Genomic DNA, 22857 nt, shown 5'->3' on the forward strand with positions numbered 1-22857 from the left:
ACCTTGTTTTGTTTCCACAGCTTAAGACTTAGAATAGTATGTCACTTTCAATTTTTTATTGCCTGCCAAGTCCCAAGACAAATGCTAACATATTAAAAACAAATTGCATAGTTTTTATTATATGATTTTCATTTAAAATACAGCCTTTATAGCATTCTATTCTTCTTTTCATTTACTAATAAAAATGTATGGTCTATATGATGTTTTGATATATGTATACTTGTGAAATAACTAAATCAAGCTAATAATATGTCTATCACCTTACATATGTGTGGTGGGGAGGAGGAGGTTAAAACATTTAAAATCTGCTTTTTTAGCAATTGTCAGGTATATAGTATGTCTCATTCATTTAGGCTGCTATACAAGATTACCATAAATGGGGTAGTTTATAAACAACAGGAATGTGTTGCTCGCAGGTCTGGTGTCTGTCCAGGGCCTTCATCCTCAGGTGGTGTTTTCTCCCAATGCTCACGCTCCTGTGGTGAAGGCAGACATGACTGGGTTCCTCTGTGGCGATTGTCAGGCCCTCGCCATCTGATCACCACACAAAGCCTCAGCCATTAACATCGTCACTTCAGGGCTTGTTGCAACATTGAGTTTTGGGGGTTACATTTAGACTATAGCACAGTATACTCTAATTAACTATAGTCACTGCTTTGTATAGTAGATTGCCAGAACTTCTTCCTCCTATCTAACTTAAGCTCTTTCCTTTTCAACCAATACCACCCCCCATTCCCACTTCCCTGCGCCCATCAGCCCCTGGTAACCACCATTCAACTCTCTGCTTCTATGAGTTTGACTGTTTTATTTATTTATTTATTTCAGTACTAGGGATTAAACCCAGGGGCATTCTACCTCTGAGATACACCCCTAACCCTAGTTTTTATTCTTCATTTTGAAACAATTAAATTGCAGAGGGCCTCACTAAGTGACTGAGGCTGGCCACGAACCTGAGATCCTCCTATCTCAGCCTCCCAGGTATTGAGATTACAAGTGTGTGCCAACATGCCCAGAAAGTTTGACTTTTTTAGATTTTACAAATAAATAAGACTGTACACTATTTATCATTTTGTGCCTGGCTTTTATCACTTAGCACAATGCCCTCCAGGTTCATCCATGTTGTCATACATGACAGGATTCTGGCTTTTTTTTTAAGGTTTAATAGTATTTCATTGTGTATATTATTACCACAGTTCTTTTATCCATCCATCCGTTGTGGACACTCAGGCTGACTCCTTAGCTTGGTAATAATGAATAGAACCTCAGTGAATGTGGGTATGCAGATACTCTTCAACATATGAGTTCGTTTCCTTTGGATATATACTCAGAAGTGAAATTGCCAGATCATATGGTAGTTCTGTTTTAACATTTTGAAGAACCATCATAACGTTTTCCTTAATGGCTGAACTTACATTTCCACCAGTAGTCTACAAGGGTTCCCTCTTCTCCACATTATCACCCATACTTATCTTTTGTCTTTTTGATAAAAGTCAAAATAGATATGAGGTGTTATCTCATTATGGTTTTAGTTTGCATTTCTCTGAACATCAGATTCTTCCTGTTTTGGTCAAAGAAGTATGTACTAAGATAAATACCAAAACCAAGGCAGAAATGATCAAACACTACATGTTAAGGTCAAATTAGCTAAGTGAGACTTTCCCACTCATTTAAAAGCTGGCATCTCTCCCTTGTATATAGGGAGAAATGAATGAGAAAATTGTAACAGTACTAACATTTCTTTTCTGATGCTTAAAGTCCTCTAATAATTATTCTTGTATTTGTTCTTTTTCTTTTTAGGAAAAGCCATTGACAAAATCTTTACAGCGTGGAGAAGACCCCCAATTTGATCAGGTATGTGATATGTGTGTGTGTGTGTGTGTGTGTGTGTGTGTGTGTGTGTGTGTGTAATGTAGATTTTACTTATTTCACAATGCACTAGAGGCACAGCCTGGATGCTCACTATTTTACTGAGGAACTTCCTCAAAGAGGATACGAGTGTGTGGTTTTACAAATGTTCTGTGGCATTTAAAGTTGGGTTTTATAGCTGTTCAGTAGATATCTTTTGACTTGCTTTAGAAAGAATTGAAAAGCCAGCAGTGGTAGCGCACACCTGTAATACCAGTACGTAAGAGGTGGAGACAGGAGGATCTCAGGCTCAAGGACAGCCTCAGCAAGTATTGAGACTCTCATTAAACTAGCCAGGCCTTGTTTCAAAATGAAAAATAAAAATAGGGCTGGGGGTGTAGCTCAGAGGCAGAATGCCCCTGGGTTCAAGCCCCAGTATCACAAAAAGAGTGATAGAGGGCAAGGCATGAGAAGAAGCTGGCTGTGTTTGTGGTGCCTCCTCACTTCTGCAGAATGGCAGAGAGGACACCGTGCCCTCTTCAGAAGGCTCGGTTGGTGCCAGTGTGAAGTCCTTGGACACACCATGGCCTGGCCCATCACTGCGGTTTTTCCTGGTCTACTGAAGAGCTCAGAGCATGCTGGATTCATGTTCCTTCACTGTGGGGTCCAGAGGAAATATTCCTGGCTGTACAAGTCCAGATTTGTGTGTTCCAGAAACATCACACTGTGGAGACAACATGCTTTGCTTCCTGTGTCATGAACTGTGCTGTGAGGCGAGCTCGCCGGCTCCTCCTCATCTGAGTCAGGGCTGTGACTTCCCTAGTCATGTTGTCAGTGGTTGTTGTCACCTAGGTACCAGGATCGTCAGAGACCTTTGGTGAATGGGTACCTGAAATTTAATATCACCATTTTGGAAATGGGGCACGTAGCAGCTCTTCCGGGTCTCCTTAAGAGTGTAAATATTGCCAGGAGTGGTGGCACGTGCTTGTAATCCCAGTACTTGGGAGGCTGAGATAGGAGGATTCAAACAGGTGTTCAAAGCCAGCCTCACCAGCTTAGTGAGGCCATTTCCAAATTTTTAAAAAAAAGTGTAAATATTTGTCACATGTCTTCTATAATTTTTCACTTTTTGTCTCTTTATCCTATTGAATTATCATGGTATTCTATCAAAAATTTTTTGTTTTTCTCCAGCTTACTTCTTTGTCTCCAGGAAAATAGTTCTCCTAAATTTAACATTGCATTTAATAGTTATCCCAAATAGTTTGGCTTAAACACAATCTCAGCATCTCTCTCTCTCTCTCTCTCTCTCTCTCCCTCCCTCCCTCCCTCTCCCTCTCCTTCTCCTTCTCTTTCTCTTTCTCTTTCTTAATTCAGCTTTCTAGTTCTCCATTTCAACCTTGTAGAAAAGAGAAAAGAGCCTTTGAAATTAGACCAACCTGGGCTTAAATTCCAAATTTAACACTTAAATTCCTTTTTTTTGTGGGTCTGGGGATGGAACCCAAGGGCATTTGACCTTCAAGCTATACCCCCTGCCCTGTTTTTTATTCTTTATTTTGAAACAGGGTCTCACTAAGTAGCTGAGGCTGTCTGCGAATTGCAATCCTCAGGTCTCAGCCTCCCAAATGCTGGGATTACAAGCGCGAGCCACCACGCCCAGCTGCTAAATTACTTTTAACATTGCACCTCAGTGTTGTTCATATAAATATGTTATCAACAACACCTGAGAGCTTGTTAGACTTGCAGAGCCCTGGCCTGGCCCCCAGCTACTGAACCTGCATATGAACAAGACCTTCAGGCGATGCATGTGCACATAAATCTTGGAAAGTCTGTTCTGTAGCATGGCTGTATTATTAGAGATGCTTTAGGTGTGCACTAACAGTGTGAGGGTCAGTGAGAACTCTCCATAAAACACAGAGCTTTGCCCTGTGATCTTTAAATCATAAGTTCACACATGAACCCTGAGAGAAGACATTCTACAAGGTCTATCTCATTTAAAGATATAGTGAGATTCTCAAGTCTTACAGAGGTTTCACTGAAGTTGGTCAGCCTGTGGGTTCAATGAAAGACAAGTCAGCAAAGTCTCTTTTGAAAGTACCTGATATGGTCTGAATTTGTCTCCTCCAAATTCCAGGTGTTGCCAATGTGGTGGTACTAAGAAGTAGAGCCTTTGAGAGAATAATTAGGCCATAAGGGCCCTCCTGATGAAAGGGTTTAGGTGCCACTATAAAAGGGTTTGACTATGGAAGCTCGCCCACTCTGTCCTCCTACCTTTATAGAATTTGGCATTCAAGGCTTCATCTGGGGAGCAGAGACCAGACAAGAAACCTGCCCTACTGTGAAAAATAAGTTTTTGTTCTTTATAAATTACCCAGCCATAGTATTTTGTTATAGCAGCATGAAATAGACTAAAACAGGGTGTGTCTGCTCTTATAACCAGTGCATTATAAGAATTGTAGTTCCATTGGTGAGGCCAAGTGTGCCTCAAGGTCTCCTAGTCTTTCAGTATTCAGCATTCAAATGATGTAATTCATCTTATTCTGATTCTAAGCAGTAGGATTTTAATTTGGATTCCAACAAAAATCTGTCTATAGGAAAAGAACAGGCCAGTGATGTTTGAGTTGTATAGACTTCATTGACTACAGACTAATTTCAATTAGGAATGACAGAAGTAACATTTATTTAGTACTTACCATAGGGTGACACTATGCTAAATCCATCCGTCAAACAGCATACAATTGGTCCCTGCTAATAGGTGTGTTACCAGTTTTTTCTTTTTAAATGTCATTGGGATACAGATCGCTGGGCTTCTTCCCTTTCGCCGCCTATTCCTGCGTGGCCCTGTTAACTTAGGCAGCCCATGTTAGAGACACAGCCAACAAATATTTTATAGTTTATGAAGCCCCTTCTCACATACTACCTGACTTGGCATCAGTCAATCCTTCTAACAACTCCAAGAAGGAGAGACCATCTCTACAGAGTGTCACATTTAATGGAGATGAGCCTTAAAGACGTTTCTCAATATTATATGACAAACTGAAGCAGCCAAGACTGGATTCCCTCTGTTCTAACTAACGCCTGGGTTTTTTGCTCTGTGACCTGATTGTTTCTAGAAGCTAGGTTGATGAGAATTTGGAGGGGAGTTTTCAGCAGGCAGAACACCTAAGATCCTGTATCATTTATGATTAGCTGTATGATTAGCAGTACAGTATGCCAGTGACAGATGACATGGCTTGAACAAGATAGAAGTATATATATATATATATAATTTTTTTGGTGGTACTGGGGTTCCTGGAAGCCCTTCTACCTCCGGGCTACACTCCCAGACCTATTTTTACATTTTTATTTGGAAACAGGGTCTCCTAAGCCAGCGCGCACGGCTGGCTTCGAACCTGCACAATCCTCCTGTCTCTGCCTCCCAAGCGCGGGGATTACAAGCGTGCGCCACCATGCCCGGCGAAGTGTATTTCTCTCACATTAGAAAAGTACAGCAGGACTCATTTTCTTTTTTTACGTATCACTTCCATTTTTGAGCTCCAGCATGGCTGCTGGAGCTCAGTCATTACTTCTGCATTCCAGGCAGCAGGAAGAAAAAAAAATTATACAATAAGCAAATAAATTAGAACTCCCCAAAGTTGTACACACCATTTCTGCTTCTTTCCTGACTTAGCATGCTCACTGCTACCTGCCAAAAACCAGACCATGTGACCATGTGACTTAGAAGAAGGAAGATTTATTTGCTCACGGTTTCCTCCGAGATTCAGTATATGAATCTCAGGACATGGCGGGGGGAAGTGGAGAGAGGGAGAGCTTCTCTCTCACATCATGGGGGCTAGAAGCAAGAGAACAAGTTAGCAAAGGGATTCAGAGACACACACACCATTCCTGGGGCCACTTCCTCCAGCCACGCTCTGCAGCCCTAGGTTTCCACCCAGGCAAATCCTCTACAGTGGATCTATCCACTGGTGAGACTTCACTGTATCAACCCTGAGCTTAATGCATGAGCTCTTTAGGGGGCATTCTGTATCTAACCATCATACCCAGCTGGGCAGACCTCAGCCCTGTTGTCATAGCTAGCTGTCAGAAAGATTGGAAAATTTTACTTTGGGCAACCATGTGTCCATCTAAACATGGAGTCTTTTATTTATTTATTTATTTATTTATTTATTTATTTATTGCTGTACTGGGGATGGAACCTAGGGGCATGCTACCTTCAAGCTATACCCCCGGCCCTATTTTTTTTATTCTTTATTTTGAAACAGGGTCTCACTGAGTTGTAAAGGGCCCCACTAAGTAGCTGAGGCTGGATGCGAACCGCGATCCTTCTGTTTCAGCCTCCCAAATGCTGGGATTACAAGCATGCACCACCATGCCCGGCTTAAACATGGAATATTTTATCACTAAAAAAAAAAATCAGAAGATTTGGGAGACTGAGACAGGAGTATAGCAGGTTCAAGGCCAGTCTCTACAATGTAGCAAGGCCTTCAGCAACTTAGACTGTATTTCAAAATGAAAAGTAAAAATGGCTGTGGGTGGGAGTGTAGCTCAGAGGTAGAACTCCTCTTGGTTCTACCTCCAGTATCACAAAAGAAAAAGAAAAAAAAAAAAAATATATATATATATATATATATATGGAGACCAGATAGTAACTGCCTGTTTCTGCTAGATATTTTGCCAAAATGCCTAATAAAACTAAAACCACGGACAATTCTACACCTTTTCTTTTTCCACTGTGGAATTTACCCCCAAGTTACCAATTTTCCCATTTGAATTTAAATATATGCACTTATTTAGAGGCTAAAGCTTTACGTTTCCTTACATTTTACATTTATACCTTTACCAGCTTAACTACTGGTTTCATATTTCTTAACTTAACCTAATTACAATCTAACCCTACATAGAATAAACCTGAGGAAAAAAAAGCCCCATTGTTCTGTAATTGACAAGCTGTTTAAACAGGATTCATTTTTAAGCTCAGTGTTCGTGGAGACTGAACTAGTGGATGTTTCCTGCATTGGAGAGCTCAGAATCTGTGTCCTGGTTTCTTGTTCCCAGAATGTCACTTTCACAAATTTGATGAGTATGAATCTGAGCCATTCTTACCCCAGTTCCTGTGACTGGCTACCAAGTGCCAACTATTCAGCCAGCTAGGAGAAATAACCAAGCCAACTTGGTGCCTGCCCTGGAGCAGCCCCCAGTCTAGTGGGAGAACTAAATAAGAAACCTATAATCTGGTAAATGATAATAACTCCAGGCTTTTATGGAAGCTAATAGTGGAAAGTTCAAGAATGCTGTGAGCCTCAGAAGATCCAGCGAGCTTTGCTCTACCCTTGGGAGCCAGAGAGGGCTCCATGGAGCAGACAGGAGATGTTCAGAGCACTGTGGGCTGTGACTTTCAGTCTCTGCTAGTGAAAAATCCATGCCCGTACCAAGAATCAAAAAAGGTAGAAGAGATTTTAACTGTATTGTGTGTGTGTGTGTGTGTGTGTGTGTGTGTGTGTGTGTGTGTGTGGTACTGGGGGTGGAACCCAAGGACTTTCTACCTCTGAGCTATATTCCCAGACCTATTTTTATATTTTATTTGGAAACAGGGTCTCACTAAGTTGCTAAGAGCCTCACTCAGTAGCGGAGGCTGGCTTTGAACCTGTGTGATCCTTCTGTCTCAGCCTCCCAAGTACTGGGATTACAAGCGTGCGCCACCATGCCCAGCTTTTAACTGCATTTTAAAGATGTATACTGCTGCTTAATGACTTAATGTAAATAGTTAACTGTCAAGGGTTAGTGAATAAAATGAATGCAAGATTGTCCTGGTACTAAAGGTGTTTAATTAGCAAATATTTATTAACTGTGTATGTGTGTGTACTCAGACACAAAAATCTATGTGGCCAGGAATGGTGGCACACACTCATAATCCTAGTACTTGGGAGGCTGAGACAGGAGGATCACAGATTCACAGACAGTCTCAGCAACTTAGGCTAACCACAACTTAGTGAGACTGTGTTTCCAAATAAAAAATAAAACAGGGCTGAGGGTATAGCTCAGTAGAATGCCCCTAGCTTCAATCCCCAGTCACACACACACACACACACACACACACATCTGTGTGGGGCAAGGAGTTTTAAGTATGTGTTCCCAAGAAATCCAAGTCCCCAGAAATGTGACTCATTCCCCTAAGTTCTGATTCAGAAGTTTGATCTAGATTTTTTATTAACATTCCCCAATTTTTTGTGTATGTGGTACTGAGGATTGAACCCAGAGACATTCTAACTTCCAAGCTATACCTCAGCCCTATTTTATTTTTTATTTGGAAAGAGGATCTTACTAAGTTAATTGCTGAGTCTGGCCTTGAACCTGTGATCCTCCTGTTTCAGCCTCCCAGGAACTGGAATTATAAGCATGTGCCATCACACCCAACTCACATTACCAAACTTCTGAAACATGCTGAAGTAGTGTCACATGAATGGTATGAACAGACATTTGGGGACTTTAGGGCAAAGGGTGAGAAAAAAAAATCAACAGGTTTTGCTGGGTATTGAGGAGAAGGAAGAAAAAAATTTCAGAATTTCAGAAGACTATTGTATGCAAATACCTTGAACAGAAAAAAATGAAATGTTATCCTTGCAGCCTGATAAACAGAGCAGTTTATTTGGGGCTGATTTGTTTGTTATAAAAACAAGTAAAATCATCACTCACACAGAGATAAGTAGATTTTATTTAATTCATTATTAATGAGGGATGTCACAACCAGATCATAAGAAAATCCAAAAGCAGACACGTTTAAAGATGTGGAACTTGTAATCCCAGCATTTGGGAGGCTGAAACCGGAGGATCACGATTCGCGGACAGCCTCAGCTACCTAGTGAGGCCCTTGGCAACTCAGTGAGACCCGGTTTCAAAATAAAGAATAAAAAATAGGGCAGGGGGTATAGCTCGGAGGTCGAATGCCTCTGAGTTCCACTTCCAGACCCTCAAAAAAAAAAATAAATAAAGACGTGGAAGACTGAAATTGGTGTATTCAGGGGCAAAACTAGCTTCTTCACATGGTGGAGGAAGTCAACTGAACCTCCTCTGGACAGTGCTTTAATATCTGTAGACAAGAATTCTTTTGCTATCAGTAATCTGCCATTAAAATGGTTTTAAAATAGCACAAAAGCACCGAAAGGTCCCTAGACTCAAAATCAGATAACCCCTGGAGAGGTGTGCTCTAGGTTTCCACTGAGACGATTTTTTCCTACAGCCTGGGAGTGTTAGCAAAGAGATTAGCCTGCAGAGGCAGGAAGGGATCCGATTGTGGAAGATCTTAACGCCAGGGGAAGGCGCGTCCTCCCGCACACACCAAAGGTGATCTAGTAACAGCTTGGTGTTGATTCCAAGAACACATTGTTTACAAGGAGAGCAATGGAAGGACCCTTGAAGAGTGAAGACATCTGGGGAGTTTGAAATTGGTAGAGTTGAGCCATTCTGGTTCCCTGAACCTATAATCCTAGAATTTGGGAGATTGAAACAGAAGGATTGCAGGCTCGAGGCCAGCTTCATCAACTTAGCAAGATCCTCAGCATTTAGTGAGACTTGTTCAAAATAAAAATTAAAGTAGGGCTGAGGGTGTAGCTCAGATACAGAACGTATCTAGGTATTGTCTTATGATGACATAAACATATAATGAGTTTAATATAGATTGAGAATCCCTTATTCAAAATGCTTTGGATAGAAGTATTTTGGATTTTTACGTGTGTATAATGAGACATTTTAACATAATGAGACCCAGGATTAAGCATGAAATTCATTTCTGTTCTTATATATAACCTTTGCCACATAGCCTGAATGCAGTTTGATACATTTTAATAACTGTACATTAATTAAATTTTTCATGTTGTGGGATTTTCCATTTGAAAAATCTTGTGGCACGCAAACGTATTTCAGGTTTTGTATTTTGGACTTTCAGATTATGGATGTTCAACTTGTTTTTTTTTTTTAATTTTACTTGGTGTATTGTAGTCATACATCTTGCACACACTTGTAATACAATCATATGCTATGGAATGGTTTTGTATTTGAAGTATTGCTCTGATTTTGTCTCTTAAAATAGCTTCTTGTGGCAAGGAGAAATGACTTCATTTTGCAGAGTGAGGTTTGATTACCCACCCACCCCCCAAGGAAACTGCCAGGCCAGTCAGAACTAGAACCTCGATCTGCGCTATCTTAGCTGAGTCGTCTTGTTGTGCTTTGGCAGCTGCATCAGAAACCACACGAAGCTGTCTGAAATGGAGCAGCATCACAGAGAAAGAAACCTTTCTAGAGAACCCGGTGAACAGTGTTATTTGCTTGGGGGCGATGCCCACAGGCAAGACCACTGCTGAGCCATTGCACTGGACAATCTTTCAGATAAAGGTGTCAAGAGTGTGATGAAATAGAACTCACAGTTCAGGGAGCAAGAAGAGACCTGGCAGGGATGCAGAAAGAGAAAGTTTCCCCATACGTGTGTGATTGAGAAGCCTTGGGAATTCAATGAGAAGGAAAGAGTAGAGTCATGAGGGCTACACACACTTTACAGACCCCACTAGGACTAAAGCACATACAAGATCTTAACACTGATAATGTCTATGTCCATTTTTCACTCAGCAATTTCTTCAAGGTAGTTCAGGCTCCTGAGACTGATGTGTGGGTGAGTTGGGCCTCGCCGTAGTGGGTTCTATCTGATCAATTGCTCTGGTTCCCGGGAAGTCACCGGCTTCTGTCCTCGGTGTTCTTTCCTGTTGGCTTAAGAGTGAGCTGTTGCCTGCAGCAAATGTGAGCGTCAAGGGCTTGCTTCTGCTCTCTAGGGGTCTCACGGGGGACACGCATTTGGAATTGGCATTTTGAACTTTTAGATTAAGGATGTTCAACTTGTAATACAAACATTTGTACACTGTGTAATCTGTACAATTGTAGATTAAGGGCGTTCAACTTGTAATACAAACAATTGGACACTGTGATGTGTACAACTGTAAAAAAAAAAAAAAAGTGACCTCTATCACATGCATTTGAATGGTGATGGGCAGAAGGCACTGTGCTCATATCTGCTAGAGGCAGAAAGGCGTGGAGACTTGAAACCTGGCCACACAGGCTTGAAAGGAGGCCTTGAGAGGTTGCCCTTGAATAAAGGACACATGCTCTCCCCACCCGATATACCTAGAAATCAACAGTTATCCTGGTCTCCTGAACAAAATATTATTATCACCCCTACCCTCCACTTAGCCTACGATCCATCAAAGTCATTTCTCAGTATTTGTAAATGGAAGAAGGAAACAGATATTTTGGAAGTTCTGTTATATGCTTTGTGTTTTGTCTCATTTGGCCTCATCGAAATCCAGTGAAGCTAGGCACAGTGGCGTATGCCTGTGATCCTAGTACTTGGGAGGTTAAGACAGGAGGATCTCAGGTTTGTGGCCTGCCTCAGCAAATGGTGATCATCTCAGCAACCTAACAAGACCCTGTTTAAAACAAAAATATAGGGCTGTGGGTGTAGCTTGGAGGTAGAATGCCTCTGGATTCAATCTGCAGTACTACCACTGCCGGAGCCAGCCAGCAAACGTACAGGTTCCGAAGAGAGGTGTGAGGATGAAGAATTAAACTCTTAAGAATTTGATTCCAATAATTTTTTAATTCTAACGTGGGGGGACTGGCAGTCTACTATCTTTACTGGGCGACCCCTGCTCCTGGGTCAATATCTCTACTGGTCGACCCCTGCTTCTGGGTCAATATTTCCTACTGGTCGACAACGGGTTCATTTCTCTTAAGGTATTTATAGAGTTTCAGGTCAGTTAACATCCCCATGCTATCACCACTGGAATACAATAGAGACCAATCCAAAGCACATACATTACAGGTAGGATAATCAGTACCCTCGTGCCATCACCACCTGATCTTCTCTCAGACCTTTTACTTTGAACTTTCCATGACCTCAAATCTTGTTTACTCTGGGCGAAGGACAGTCAGCTAAATCAGAAATATTCTTTTAGCGTAAAACCTTATTGGCTCCCCACATGCCACCAAAAAAAAAAAAAAAAAAGAAAAAAGAATGAGATAAGTATTCTTAATCCATTTTTGTTGTTGTTTTCTTTTTTGGTACTAGGAATTGAGCCCAGAGACATTCTACCTCTGAGCTACACCACTAGCCCTTTTTATCTATTTATTTATTGAAACACAGACTCACTAAACTGCCGAGGGTCTTGCTAAGATACTGAGGCTGGCCTCAAACCTGGGATCCTCCTATCTCAGCCTCTTAATTCCTGGGATTACAGGTACACAGAAGCCTACTTGGTTTCTTAGTTGTTTTATAGCCAAGAACACAGAGCTTCACAGAAATGGCATCATGTCATGCTCATACAGTAATGAGGGGCAAGACTGAAACTTGAACCCAAGGCCTGCTGATCACAGTACCCTTGTGAAATTGTGAAAGCAAGTAAAGCATCAGTCATCCCATAGTGGGTTTTACAAACATCATCAAGTTCAGCTATTTGCAGCTTAGTGTGACTTACATTCCTCGTTGGTGTCATCTCTAAAAATTCCAAATAATTAGCTCAAATGTTCTTTTGGGTCCTTCTTCTAGATGTTAAATGTTTTGTGCACTTGTGTGGCAACTTAGTTTCTTAATATGTTAAAAATGCCATCTATGAACAGGAAGCACGTGGTAAAATATGTCCACATATTTATAAACAAGCTAAAATAGCTTTTACCATCTTGGACAGTAGTGATTTTCCTGAAAAGAAAGCAGATCAAATTTTAGTGAGTAAAATTGATTCTTATGCTATAATTTAATAACTATTTTAAAAATCACCAATGAAAAATATAAGCAATTAAGAGTTTAAACCAAACTGGCATTAGATTTACACATATTAGTGTTAGCGTTTCTTTGGTACCTGTTATCACTCAGAAATACTGTAACAATATTGTGATAGGCAGTTGAGTATAAATAACTGCATTTGCAATGACTTTAATATGTCAGTATTTTGTGGTTTTACTCAGTGGATACCAGGGGAGCCATGGTATCTTACTTGAGAAATTAAGCCATCCATCAGCAAAGTTACTGAAAAATTATCCGTTAAATGCACCCCTCATGACAAGTCAACCTTATTTCTGTAAAATACAGAAGGACTCCATTGAGTACTCCATTGAGTTACTCAAATTTTTATGTGTGATGTTTCCTTCTTTGCATTTAGCAAGTATAATAAAATGCTTATGAAAAATCAGTGTCTTTGCTACAACATGATTAGTCTCTCAGCCTATTTGTACATTTTAAAGGGCCAAAATAAACACCAGAACATTTACAAAGTACATTTAGTACTCTCCCCTCTGTCCACCCCCCACAAAAACACCAGTACGAAATAGTCGTGTGAATCCGTGCACTCCGTCTCCTCCTGCTGCCCAGTACGTAGCTCATCGATGGTGGAAGAATATGATCGTTTCAACACAACAAGAGCATCTTTGTAACGGGCCTGCCTTCTTGCAGCAGCAGCACAGAGCTAGAATTCATCCTACCCGTTGGCTTTGCTTCCCGTAAATGAAGGAGTTGAGTAACCAAGAAGCCAGCTAGACCTTCCTCCCTTCCTGAGCTTTGAGGGCCAAGTCTTTGCAAATTCCGCCCTTCCTTCCTGAAAGGCTGGCCTCCAAAGAGCAGTAACAGAGAGGTGGAGAAAACGCACACATCCACCCAGCACTGACCTTTCATTCCTTCTGAGACAATCTACAGGGCATACTTGGCCATGAGAAGTATTCCCTATCGATCTAATCCCAAAAAAGCCTTCCTTGTATCTTTTTAATGGATAAATATATTTTAATATCTATGTTTTTAAAACATGTTGCTGAGGTTTGAAAAACACTGTAGATCTTCTCTATGGAAAATGTAGGTTAGACCTAAAGTGAGTTAGCAGAGTACTATGTGACCTACCCAGAGATGTTCAGGAATCAGAAGTAAGTTTCTCTCTCCTTTACGGGTCTGTAGCAAATCATGTAGCTTGTGAATAACCCACATAGGTATTTTTTTTAAGTTTTATTTTTATTGTTCTGTGTACTGAACCCAACGGTGTTCTATCACTGAGCTACATCTCCAGCCCTTCTTATTTTATTTTGAAACAAGGTCTCATTAAGTTGCCTGCACTGACCTCTAACTTGGGATCCTCCTGTTTCAGCCTCTGGAGTTGTTGGCATTGCAAGCGTGCACCACTCTACCTATCATAAACTTCATATTTAGAATAGTTTGAGACTTACAGGAAAGTTGCAAAGAGAATACAGACAGTGCCAGTTTCCCGTGTGGTTAACGTCTTACACTATAATGGTACAGTTGTCACAAATAGGAAGCCAGCATTGGTATGTTCTTATTACCTAAGCTCTATTCTTGCTTTGTGGTTTGTTTTTTTTTTTTTCCTTAATACCTTTTTTCTATTCCAGGATACCATCTAAAATACCATGGTACATTTAATCTTCATGTCTCTTTAGGCTCCTCCAGACTTACACAAGTATACCAAAATAGAATAAGTACTTTGAGATTTATTACACATGTAATAAATCAATTTAGAACATCTTATTCATTTGTTTTTTATTTTTTGTTTGTTTTCAGTGCTGGAGATGAAACTCAGGGCCTCATGCATGCTAAGCAAGAACTCTGCCAGAACTACACCCCCCATTCCCAGTGCAAAACCTTTTAGTTGATGGCAGCTTGAGGAAATGGCCTTTTCTGTGCTGGAGTATCTTTAGAATGAGTGAATTATTCCCTTGACATACCATGATTCACTTTTCTTCCCAAAAGTTACTGCTGTTCTATCCATGACCACCACAGAAAATAATAAAGCTATTTTGGTTATGGATTTAACTAGGGTGAGGGGAACTAGGCTCTTCTTGATACGATTAGATCATTTTCAGTTTCCCCAAAACAGCTAATGGTGGCTGGATTCACAGGGCAGGCTGACTACAATAGCCTGTTTATTTGTGACTACTAGTAACCATAACTAAGCCTAATGTACACTGTTGTATATGTGTACATATCCATCATAATGACAGAAAGAGCATAAAATAGGCTATCGAGAGGTAGAATCTGAGGAAAAGCACGACAATGATAGGTTCATTTTTAAGAGCTTCTTTTAAAGGTGGCTGTGGAAAATCCTACTGAAACGAGGTACTTCACCCTGGTTTCCTGCTTTATGAAAGGAAATAAGCCCAGCCCACGTAGCTGCAGAAATAGGTGAACTAAGGGTTTCCATTTCTTCTGCCACCTCCCCAGCTCAGGCAGTGACCCTGTGTGCTCGGATCCCTTGCCGTAACGCCATTCACTTCTAGCACGTGTGTGCATTTTCTTTTACACATCATGGCTAGATAAAGCTTCTTCAAACCTTCTTCATGAGTTTCTTCCCCTATTCAAAAATATGTGGAGCTGGGTGTGGTCTCAAAAATAAAATAGGGCTGGGGATGTAGCTCAGAGGTAGAACGCCCCTGAGTTCAATGCCCAATGCCCAGTACTGAAAAGAAAAAAAAAAAAAAAATATATATATATATATATATATATATTGCATGTATATTATATATATTATATATATATATATTGCATGTATATTATATATATTTTTATATGGGTCTTTTCATTTTCTAGAGAAAAAACCTTTTCAAGATTATACTCCTTTACTTTGGCATATCAAACTCCCCACACCCAATCACATTAATCTTTTTTTCTTTTAATGGTTTAAACCCAGGGGCATTTTACCTCTAAGCCAAATCCCCAGTCCTTTTTTATTTTTATTTTGAAGCAAGGTGTTGCTAAGCTGCTAAGGGTCTCAGTAAGTTGCCAAGGCTAGCCTCTAACCTGCAATCCTCCTGTTTCAACCTCCCAAGTATTGGGATTATAGGTGTGCACCACCATGCCCAGAAATCATAATCAAAAACAAACAATTATTTTGCATATTATTTCCAAAGGCCTTAGGTCTTGGCATATTTTCTTCCTTGAATCTTATCTCAAATTTTGCCCCCCCCCACACTTTTTAAAAAATAAATACTAGGCAAAAATTCTGCATTCATTTCTCTTAAACTCTCACTTTTCCTCTCCTCCTAAAGGTTTCTCTCTCCAGAGTCCCTGGTTTCAACTAGCATTCCATGTGTTGATAAACTCCCTCCTGGTCTTATTTTTTGTATGTGCACATTTATTTATATAATATCTATACCAAGTAGGAATCATACCAGTTAAATGACTTCTCAAACTTTTTTCACTGTATTAATATTTTAATGTCATTAAGTATATATTTATTTATTAATATTTTCATGTCATTAAATATATATTAGAGCCGGGAGTCGTGGCACACACTTGTAATCCCAGCATTTGGGAGGCTGAGACAGGAGGATCGTGGTTCACGGACAGCCTCAGCTACTACTTGGTGAGGCCCTTTGCAACTCAGTGAGACCTGTTCCAAAATAAAGAATAAAAAATAGGGCTGGGGGTGTAGCTCTGAGGTAGACTGCTCTTGGATTCCCAGTACCATAATATATACATATACATATATATGTATAATTATATATTAAATATAAATATGCACATATATGTATATATAATTTTTTGTGGTGGTGGTACTTAGGATGGAACTCAACAGCATACTACTCTGAGCTACACCCCCAGCTCCATTTTTTTAAAATTTTGAAATAGGGTATGACTAAGTTGCAGAGATCCTCATGTTGCAGCTGAGGCTGGCCGCAAGCCTGCAATCCTCCTGTCTCAGCCTCCCAAGTACTGGGCTTACAAGCATGCACCACCATACCCTAATGTCATTAGATATTTTGGAAATGTGTTTTTTAATGGTTCCATAAGTAGTCCTCATCAAATTCCATGGGGTATTAAAGGATTTATATATATTTAGGTTACTTTTCTCTTTTTTTGTTAGAAATAATGCATCTTGATGATTATTCTTTTTCATACCTAATAATATACTTAATATATATTTTCTTTATTCACACACACACCAAGCCGTGTGTGTGTGTGTGTGTGTGTGTGTGTGTGTGTATCACACTGGGTGTTGAACCAGTGTCATTCGACCTCTGAGCTACATCCCCCACAGCCCTATTGTATTTATTTATTTATTTATTTATTTATTTATTTATTTATTTACGGGGATGGAACCCAGGGGCATTCTATCTCGGAGCTACACCCTCAACCCTATTTTTTATTCTTTATTTTAAAACAGGGTCTCACTGAGTTGCAAAGGTCTCACTAAGTAGCTGAAGCTGGCTGCGAACTGTGATCCTCCCCTCTCAGCCTCCCAAGTGCTGGGATTATAAGTGTGCGCCACCACACCTGGCTCTTACTTTATTTATTTTGAGACAGGTTCTCACTAAGTTGCTGAGGCCAGCCTTGAACCTGTAATCTTCCTGTCTCAGCCTCCCAAGTACTGGCATGAAAGGTGTGCACCACTGCCAGGCAAGAGTAGCCTTCTTGAGAATTACTTTTATTGGGTTCTTTATAGGTATTTCCAAATTATATTCTAGATATGCCAAATTTTGACTCTCCTCAAAAAACATGTTCATTTATTACTGTTCATCACACTGGTTACTATAATTTGCTTATACTGTTTGTTAATTAAGTACTTAAAACCTATCTCATTGAGGTTTTACATGTTTAGGATATAAGGCCTTTATCAGATAGGTGTTTTGTAAATATTTTCTCTCAGTCTGTAGCTTATCTGTTATCACTGTCTTGACACAGTATCTTGTAAAACCATAAGCTTTTAATTTTGATGACTTTCAGTATATCAAATTTTGTCACAGGCCAGTCTTTTGAGGTCATACCTATGATGTCTTTGCCTGATCCAAAGTCAATCACAAAGGGGTTTTCCTAAATTTTCTTCTGAAGTTTTATAATTTCAAGCTTTATACTTAGACTTATGATTCATGTTGAATTAATTTTTTTTCATATGATATGAGATCTGAATTGAAGTTCATTTTTGTGTGTATGTGATAATTAGCAAAAGATCAGGAATCTTTCCAGATAAGGAAGTTAAAATAACAAGTCTATCAAAAGCATGCAGTTGTTTAAAGAAGGGGGAGACATTTGCCCCTGATATAATATAAGGTAAATTATTCCTATTTATTCCTATCTTTATACTAATTTGGGCAATCACTCAAATTTACAAGTGAATTCTTATTGGCAGAAAAACTTATCATTATGACCATAACTTATGAATAACTTAGGCTATTTGTTTGGGGGATAGATCTTCTTATTTCAGCTAATCAGTTAATATAATCATATTGCTATATGCTTTTTCCCAACAAGCATTCTCAAAGGACCTAAGAAGTATCAGGTACTGCTGCTAAATATGTGAGAAAATAATTCCTTTGCAGTTTCCTGAATAATGTGGATGCAATTACCATCTGATTTTTAGAATGAAAGGGAGTTAAAGTAATTAACTTTCTCAACCACAGGGTTGTTACTATATGAAAAACATCTGTCAGCTCAGCACGGAGCTACGTGGGCTCTAGAGAGTGCATTACTAAAGATTTGGAAATAAAGGACTGTGATAAAGAAAATGTTGGCCTTAACATGGCTCGGGGGTATTTGTGAAGTCAGAAGTTTTCAGGATTGGTGATGCCACCAAGCCGTTCATCTCTCCCTGTAGGTCATCAACTCCATGAGCTCCCTGTCTGAGTACTGCCTGCCCTCCATCCTGCGAACGCTGTTCGACTGGTACAAGAGGCAAAACGGCATTGAGGATGAGTCGCATGAGTATAGACCGAGAACCAGCAATAAGTCCAAAAGGTACCTTTCTTTCATATCAGGATCACAACTTTTCCTTCTTTTCTTTTCTTTTTTTTTTTTTGTGGGATGGAACCCAGGGGCATTGTATTTCTGAGCTACAACCCAAGCCCTATTTTTGGGTATTTTTATTTTTTATTTTTAAGTGGATCATACTGAAAATGGCAAACATTCAGACTGTACTTGGTGCCCTTCCCCCACCTCCCTCCTCCTCCCCACAATGAGTGTCCAGGTTGACCATGCCACATTCATGCTTTAACACATATTAGAATGTAGCTCCTCCATTAATCCTTCTTCTCTCCTACCCTTCAGCCATGCAGTGAAAGAGAAGGGACATATGTTTTCTCTAATATGCCCAAACTAGGGAGTATGAGGATACCAGAGGGACTCCAGATAATGGAGGGGAAACCTCAGCAAAGCTAGTATTTTTATTTTTTGAAACAGAGTCTCACTGAGTTAGGAAAGGCCTCACTAAGTAGCTGAGGCTGTCGAGAACCACGCTCCTCCGGTCTCCGCCTCCCGAATGCTGGGATTACAAACTGGCGCCACCACACCCAGCTTTTTCCTTCTTTTTTAAGAAGGCAATGTGGCAGCTAGGCCTCTCTGACTTCACAAGGTTCCTGGTTGGTGCTGCGGGCTCCTGATGTGTAGCAGGCACCACATTTGAAGCTTGTCACTTGTCACGGCCCTCTGCCACAGGCGACAGTGCACACACAACCACATTTTGACATCTGTGGGGACAGACAGGACAGGTGCAAGGAGCCTCAGGTCCCTACCTTGCTCTTCTAGTTCACACCCAAAAGAAGGCGGCCGCAACAGCCCACAGGTGGTGAGCAGCCCAGTTCTAGTGACCTGGAGTGCTCAGTGGGCAGCGAGTTGGCAGGGTGCTGACGCTACCTCTGATAAGCCAGGTGACGTTGGGCGGCTCGCCACCTTGCTTGTCCTGAGCCTGCAAGTGAACAAAACAGGACCGTTCACTTCACCATCTGACTTCTCTCTCCTTCCAGCTGAGAATTTGATTTGTTTTTTTATCCTGTGGTCTCCTTTCCCTTGTGGATTTAAAAAGTGGAAACTGCTTCATGAGGACTTAAGTAGCCACAAAACTTAAGATTCCCATAGGGCCAAATTAATGTGTGTACCCCACTTTTCAAAGATTATATATAGTTTCATGTGTTTGAAGCAAATTCACTATAGCAAGGTAGTAAGTATAAGAAAGCTTAATCTACTTACTTTTTTTTTTAAAGAAACTATTTAAAAAGCAGTTAGATTTCTCTGAACAAATTGATTATGCATTTTAAAAATTCTTTTAAAGAAAATAAACTAAGCCAGGCCTCCTGTCTCAGCCTATCAAGTTCCCAGTACTTGGTAGGGTAAGGATCACAGATTCAAGGCCTGCCTCAGCAACTTAGCAAGGCTCTCAGCAACTTATTGAGACTCTATTTCAAAAAATAAAGTAGCTTAGAGATAGAATGCCCCTGAGTTCAATCTCCAATATCAGAAAAAAAAACTAAGCTGAAATTAGTTTCTCAGAAAATCAGATATTAGCAACTTCTTGAAGACTTATTCCTTCCATTTTTCCTTATCACTCCTAATACTCTTATTTAAAAAAAATATAAATTTTAGCCAAACATGGTGGCGAATATCCGTAATTTCAGTACTTAAGGAGGCTGAGATAGGAGGATCCCAGGTTCAAGGACAGTTTCAGCAATGTAGCAACACTCTCAGCAACCAAGCAAGACCCTATTTCAAAACAAAAAAAAAGTGTTTTAAGAAGGTCTGGGGATATAGGTTGGAAGTAGAATGCCCATGAGTTCAATCTCCAGTATATATATAAATAAATAAATAAATAAATAAATAAATAAATACAGATTTCTTTGGAAATTAAAGAGCTGAGATTTTGTCAAATTATATTTCAATCAAACATGTAACTTAGTTTTATAATATACTTGAACTGAAGCAAGATTCTGTCATTCATCATTTTGTTTGAAAGGTTATAACTTTAAAAAGGTTAGTAAGGTTAATAACTGAATAGCTCGAGTTGAAGAAAGATAAATTTAATGAGATATCATTTATGGACCATAAAGTTCAGTGTTAAAGCATGTAATCCAGTGTTTTCAGTATATTCCCAGGCTTTTATAACCATCGCCACTGTCTAGTTCCAGAATATTTTTGTCACAATATAAAGAACCCCTGTGCCCATGAGCAGTCTCTCTTTGTAGATGCTTTTTTAAAGGTATCACAGTGTAAAGGTAGAATTTCCATTCTGTGAAAATGGTTCCTACTGTGTGATCAACACACACACGAGGCCATTTTGTTTTTTCTCCCACCTTGCAGACCAACCAGTGAACTTTCCCAGGCACTGGGAGTTTCACAGTGTTAGTTGAATTGAGTGGCTTTTAGTCCCTTTTCACGGTCTTGTCACAATTTAGTTAAGCTAGATTTCATATGAATGGTGTTTCTGTGTGTGTGCACACGTGTTTATGTGTTACTGAGAACTGAACCCAGTGGCATTCAACCTCTGAGCTACACTCCCAGCCCCTTTGGGTCTCACTAAGTAGCTGAGAGAGAGCCTCACTAAGTTGCTGAGGCTGGCCTTGAACCTATAATCCTTCTCTCAGCCTCCCAAATCCTGGGATTACAGATGTGCACCACCGTGCCTGACTCATGAATTGCTTTCTTTTCTTTTTTCTTTCTTATTTTCTTCCTTCCTTCCTTCCTTTCTTTCTTTCCTTTTTTTTTTTTTTTTTTTTTGTGTGTGTGTGTGTGTGTGTGTGTGTGTGCTGCTAGGGATTGAATCCATGGCATTTTACCTCCGAGCTACACCCTCAGCCCTATTTTTTATTTTTTATTTTGAAACAGAGTCTCACAAGATGTTGAGGGCCTCACTAAGTAGCTGAGGCTGGCTGCGAACCTACAATCCTCCTGTCTCAGCCTCCCAAGTACTGGGATTACAAGGGTGTGCCACTCAGCCTGGCTTATGAATTGTTTTCTTAATGAATTGGAAATACATTTTTTAACTGTGGCACTGGTATTTTCAGATCAGACTGATAGCTACAATCAGATATGTATAGAATCGTGACAGTGAAATTTGATTCAGGAGCACTGTAGTTACATTTAAATGTAACAGGAAAGAGAAAAGCAAAAAGAAAGGGGCTCTGAATCATTGTGCAGCTAAATTTAGAACTTTAGGGAGGAGCCTAAGCAACCAAAAATAGTGGAATGGGAGGGACAGACATTGGGTTATGATGTCTAAGATTAGTATAATATCAACATTTTGGCTGCCAAACAAATTTGTCAAATGCCTCTGGCTCCTGGCAGTTAGACCTCAAACCAGCAATAAAGTTTAATTCATTATTGGAAAAGTATATGTCCTGCTTTTATTTGAAAGCATAACTTGGCTTATTAAGTAAAATAAAATTAGAGGTTTAAATTTCCTCTTTCTGCCAAGAACTCTTTTCGGGGTCCTCTGGCTACTTTTTAGACCCTTATCAGCCGTCCAACACAAACAATCTTCTCTATTCCTGCTGGCCATCTTTTTGAGTTCTTCCTCTTGCTTTCAAACTTCCTGGCTCCTTATTCCATTACACAATGGATACAAGGCCCAAATAGCAAATGCCCTCCTTTTCTTTAATGTACCTCACTGTACATTGCCCTCTCCCTGGCTAGTGGGAGCACTATCTACCTCTCAAGTCTTGAAGAACTTCAGAGCCGGGCAAGGTGGCGCACACTTGTAATCCCAGCATTTGGGAGGCTGAGGCTGGAGGATCACAGTTCTTGGACAGCCTCAGCTACTTAATGAAGCCCTTTGCAACTCAGTGAGACTCTGTTTCAAAATAAAGAATAAAAAATAGGGCAGGGGGTGTAGCTCAGAGGTCGAATGCCCCTGGGTTCCATCCTTAGACCTGCCCAAAAAAAAAAAAAAAAAAAAAACTTCAGATAGATGGTTTTCTCCATACTCTTCCTCTTAGCAGGCTTGTCGTGAATAAGTGTGTTCCTGCTCTATGCTTACATTTCCACTTGAAAGCCACAAGTTCCTTGTTGACCCATTCCCTTACCTACCAGCCTTAATTTAATCTTGTTCAAGGTTATAGGGTATTGCCAGAAGCTTTTCTTAACATAAGATTTTTTTATTGATGCATTATCATTGTACATAATAGTGGTATTCACCATTACACATTTGGAGTTCATATGCAAATAAATGCATAAAAAAGCAAGATGGTATTTAAGATATACTATCTTATGGTATATAAGAT

The 22857-nt window shown here is 40.0% G+C and overlaps 1 protein-coding gene across 2 annotated transcripts in view; it reads left to right on the plus strand.

The window, feature by feature from the left end:
• FRY (FRY microtubule binding protein) overlaps positions 1-22857 on the plus strand; it is a gene marked incomplete at both ends in the record, with an annotated part of 292951 nt that overhangs the window by 75752 nt on the left and 194342 nt on the right. For both annotated transcript variants that reach the window (XM_080719965.1, XM_080719966.1), the window contains 2 exons: positions 1798-1851; positions 18468-18607. In XM_080719965.1, coding sequence (XP_080576091.1) covers positions 1798-1851; positions 18468-18607 — 194 coding nt within the window. The remainder of the gene's footprint in view (positions 1-1797; positions 1852-18467; positions 18608-22857) is intronic.

The sequence above is a fragment of the Muscardinus avellanarius genome (assembly GCF_963383645.1).
Source record: "Muscardinus avellanarius genome assembly, chromosome: 2".
Classification (NCBI taxonomy): Eukaryota; Metazoa; Chordata; class Mammalia; order Rodentia; family Gliridae; genus Muscardinus; species Muscardinus avellanarius.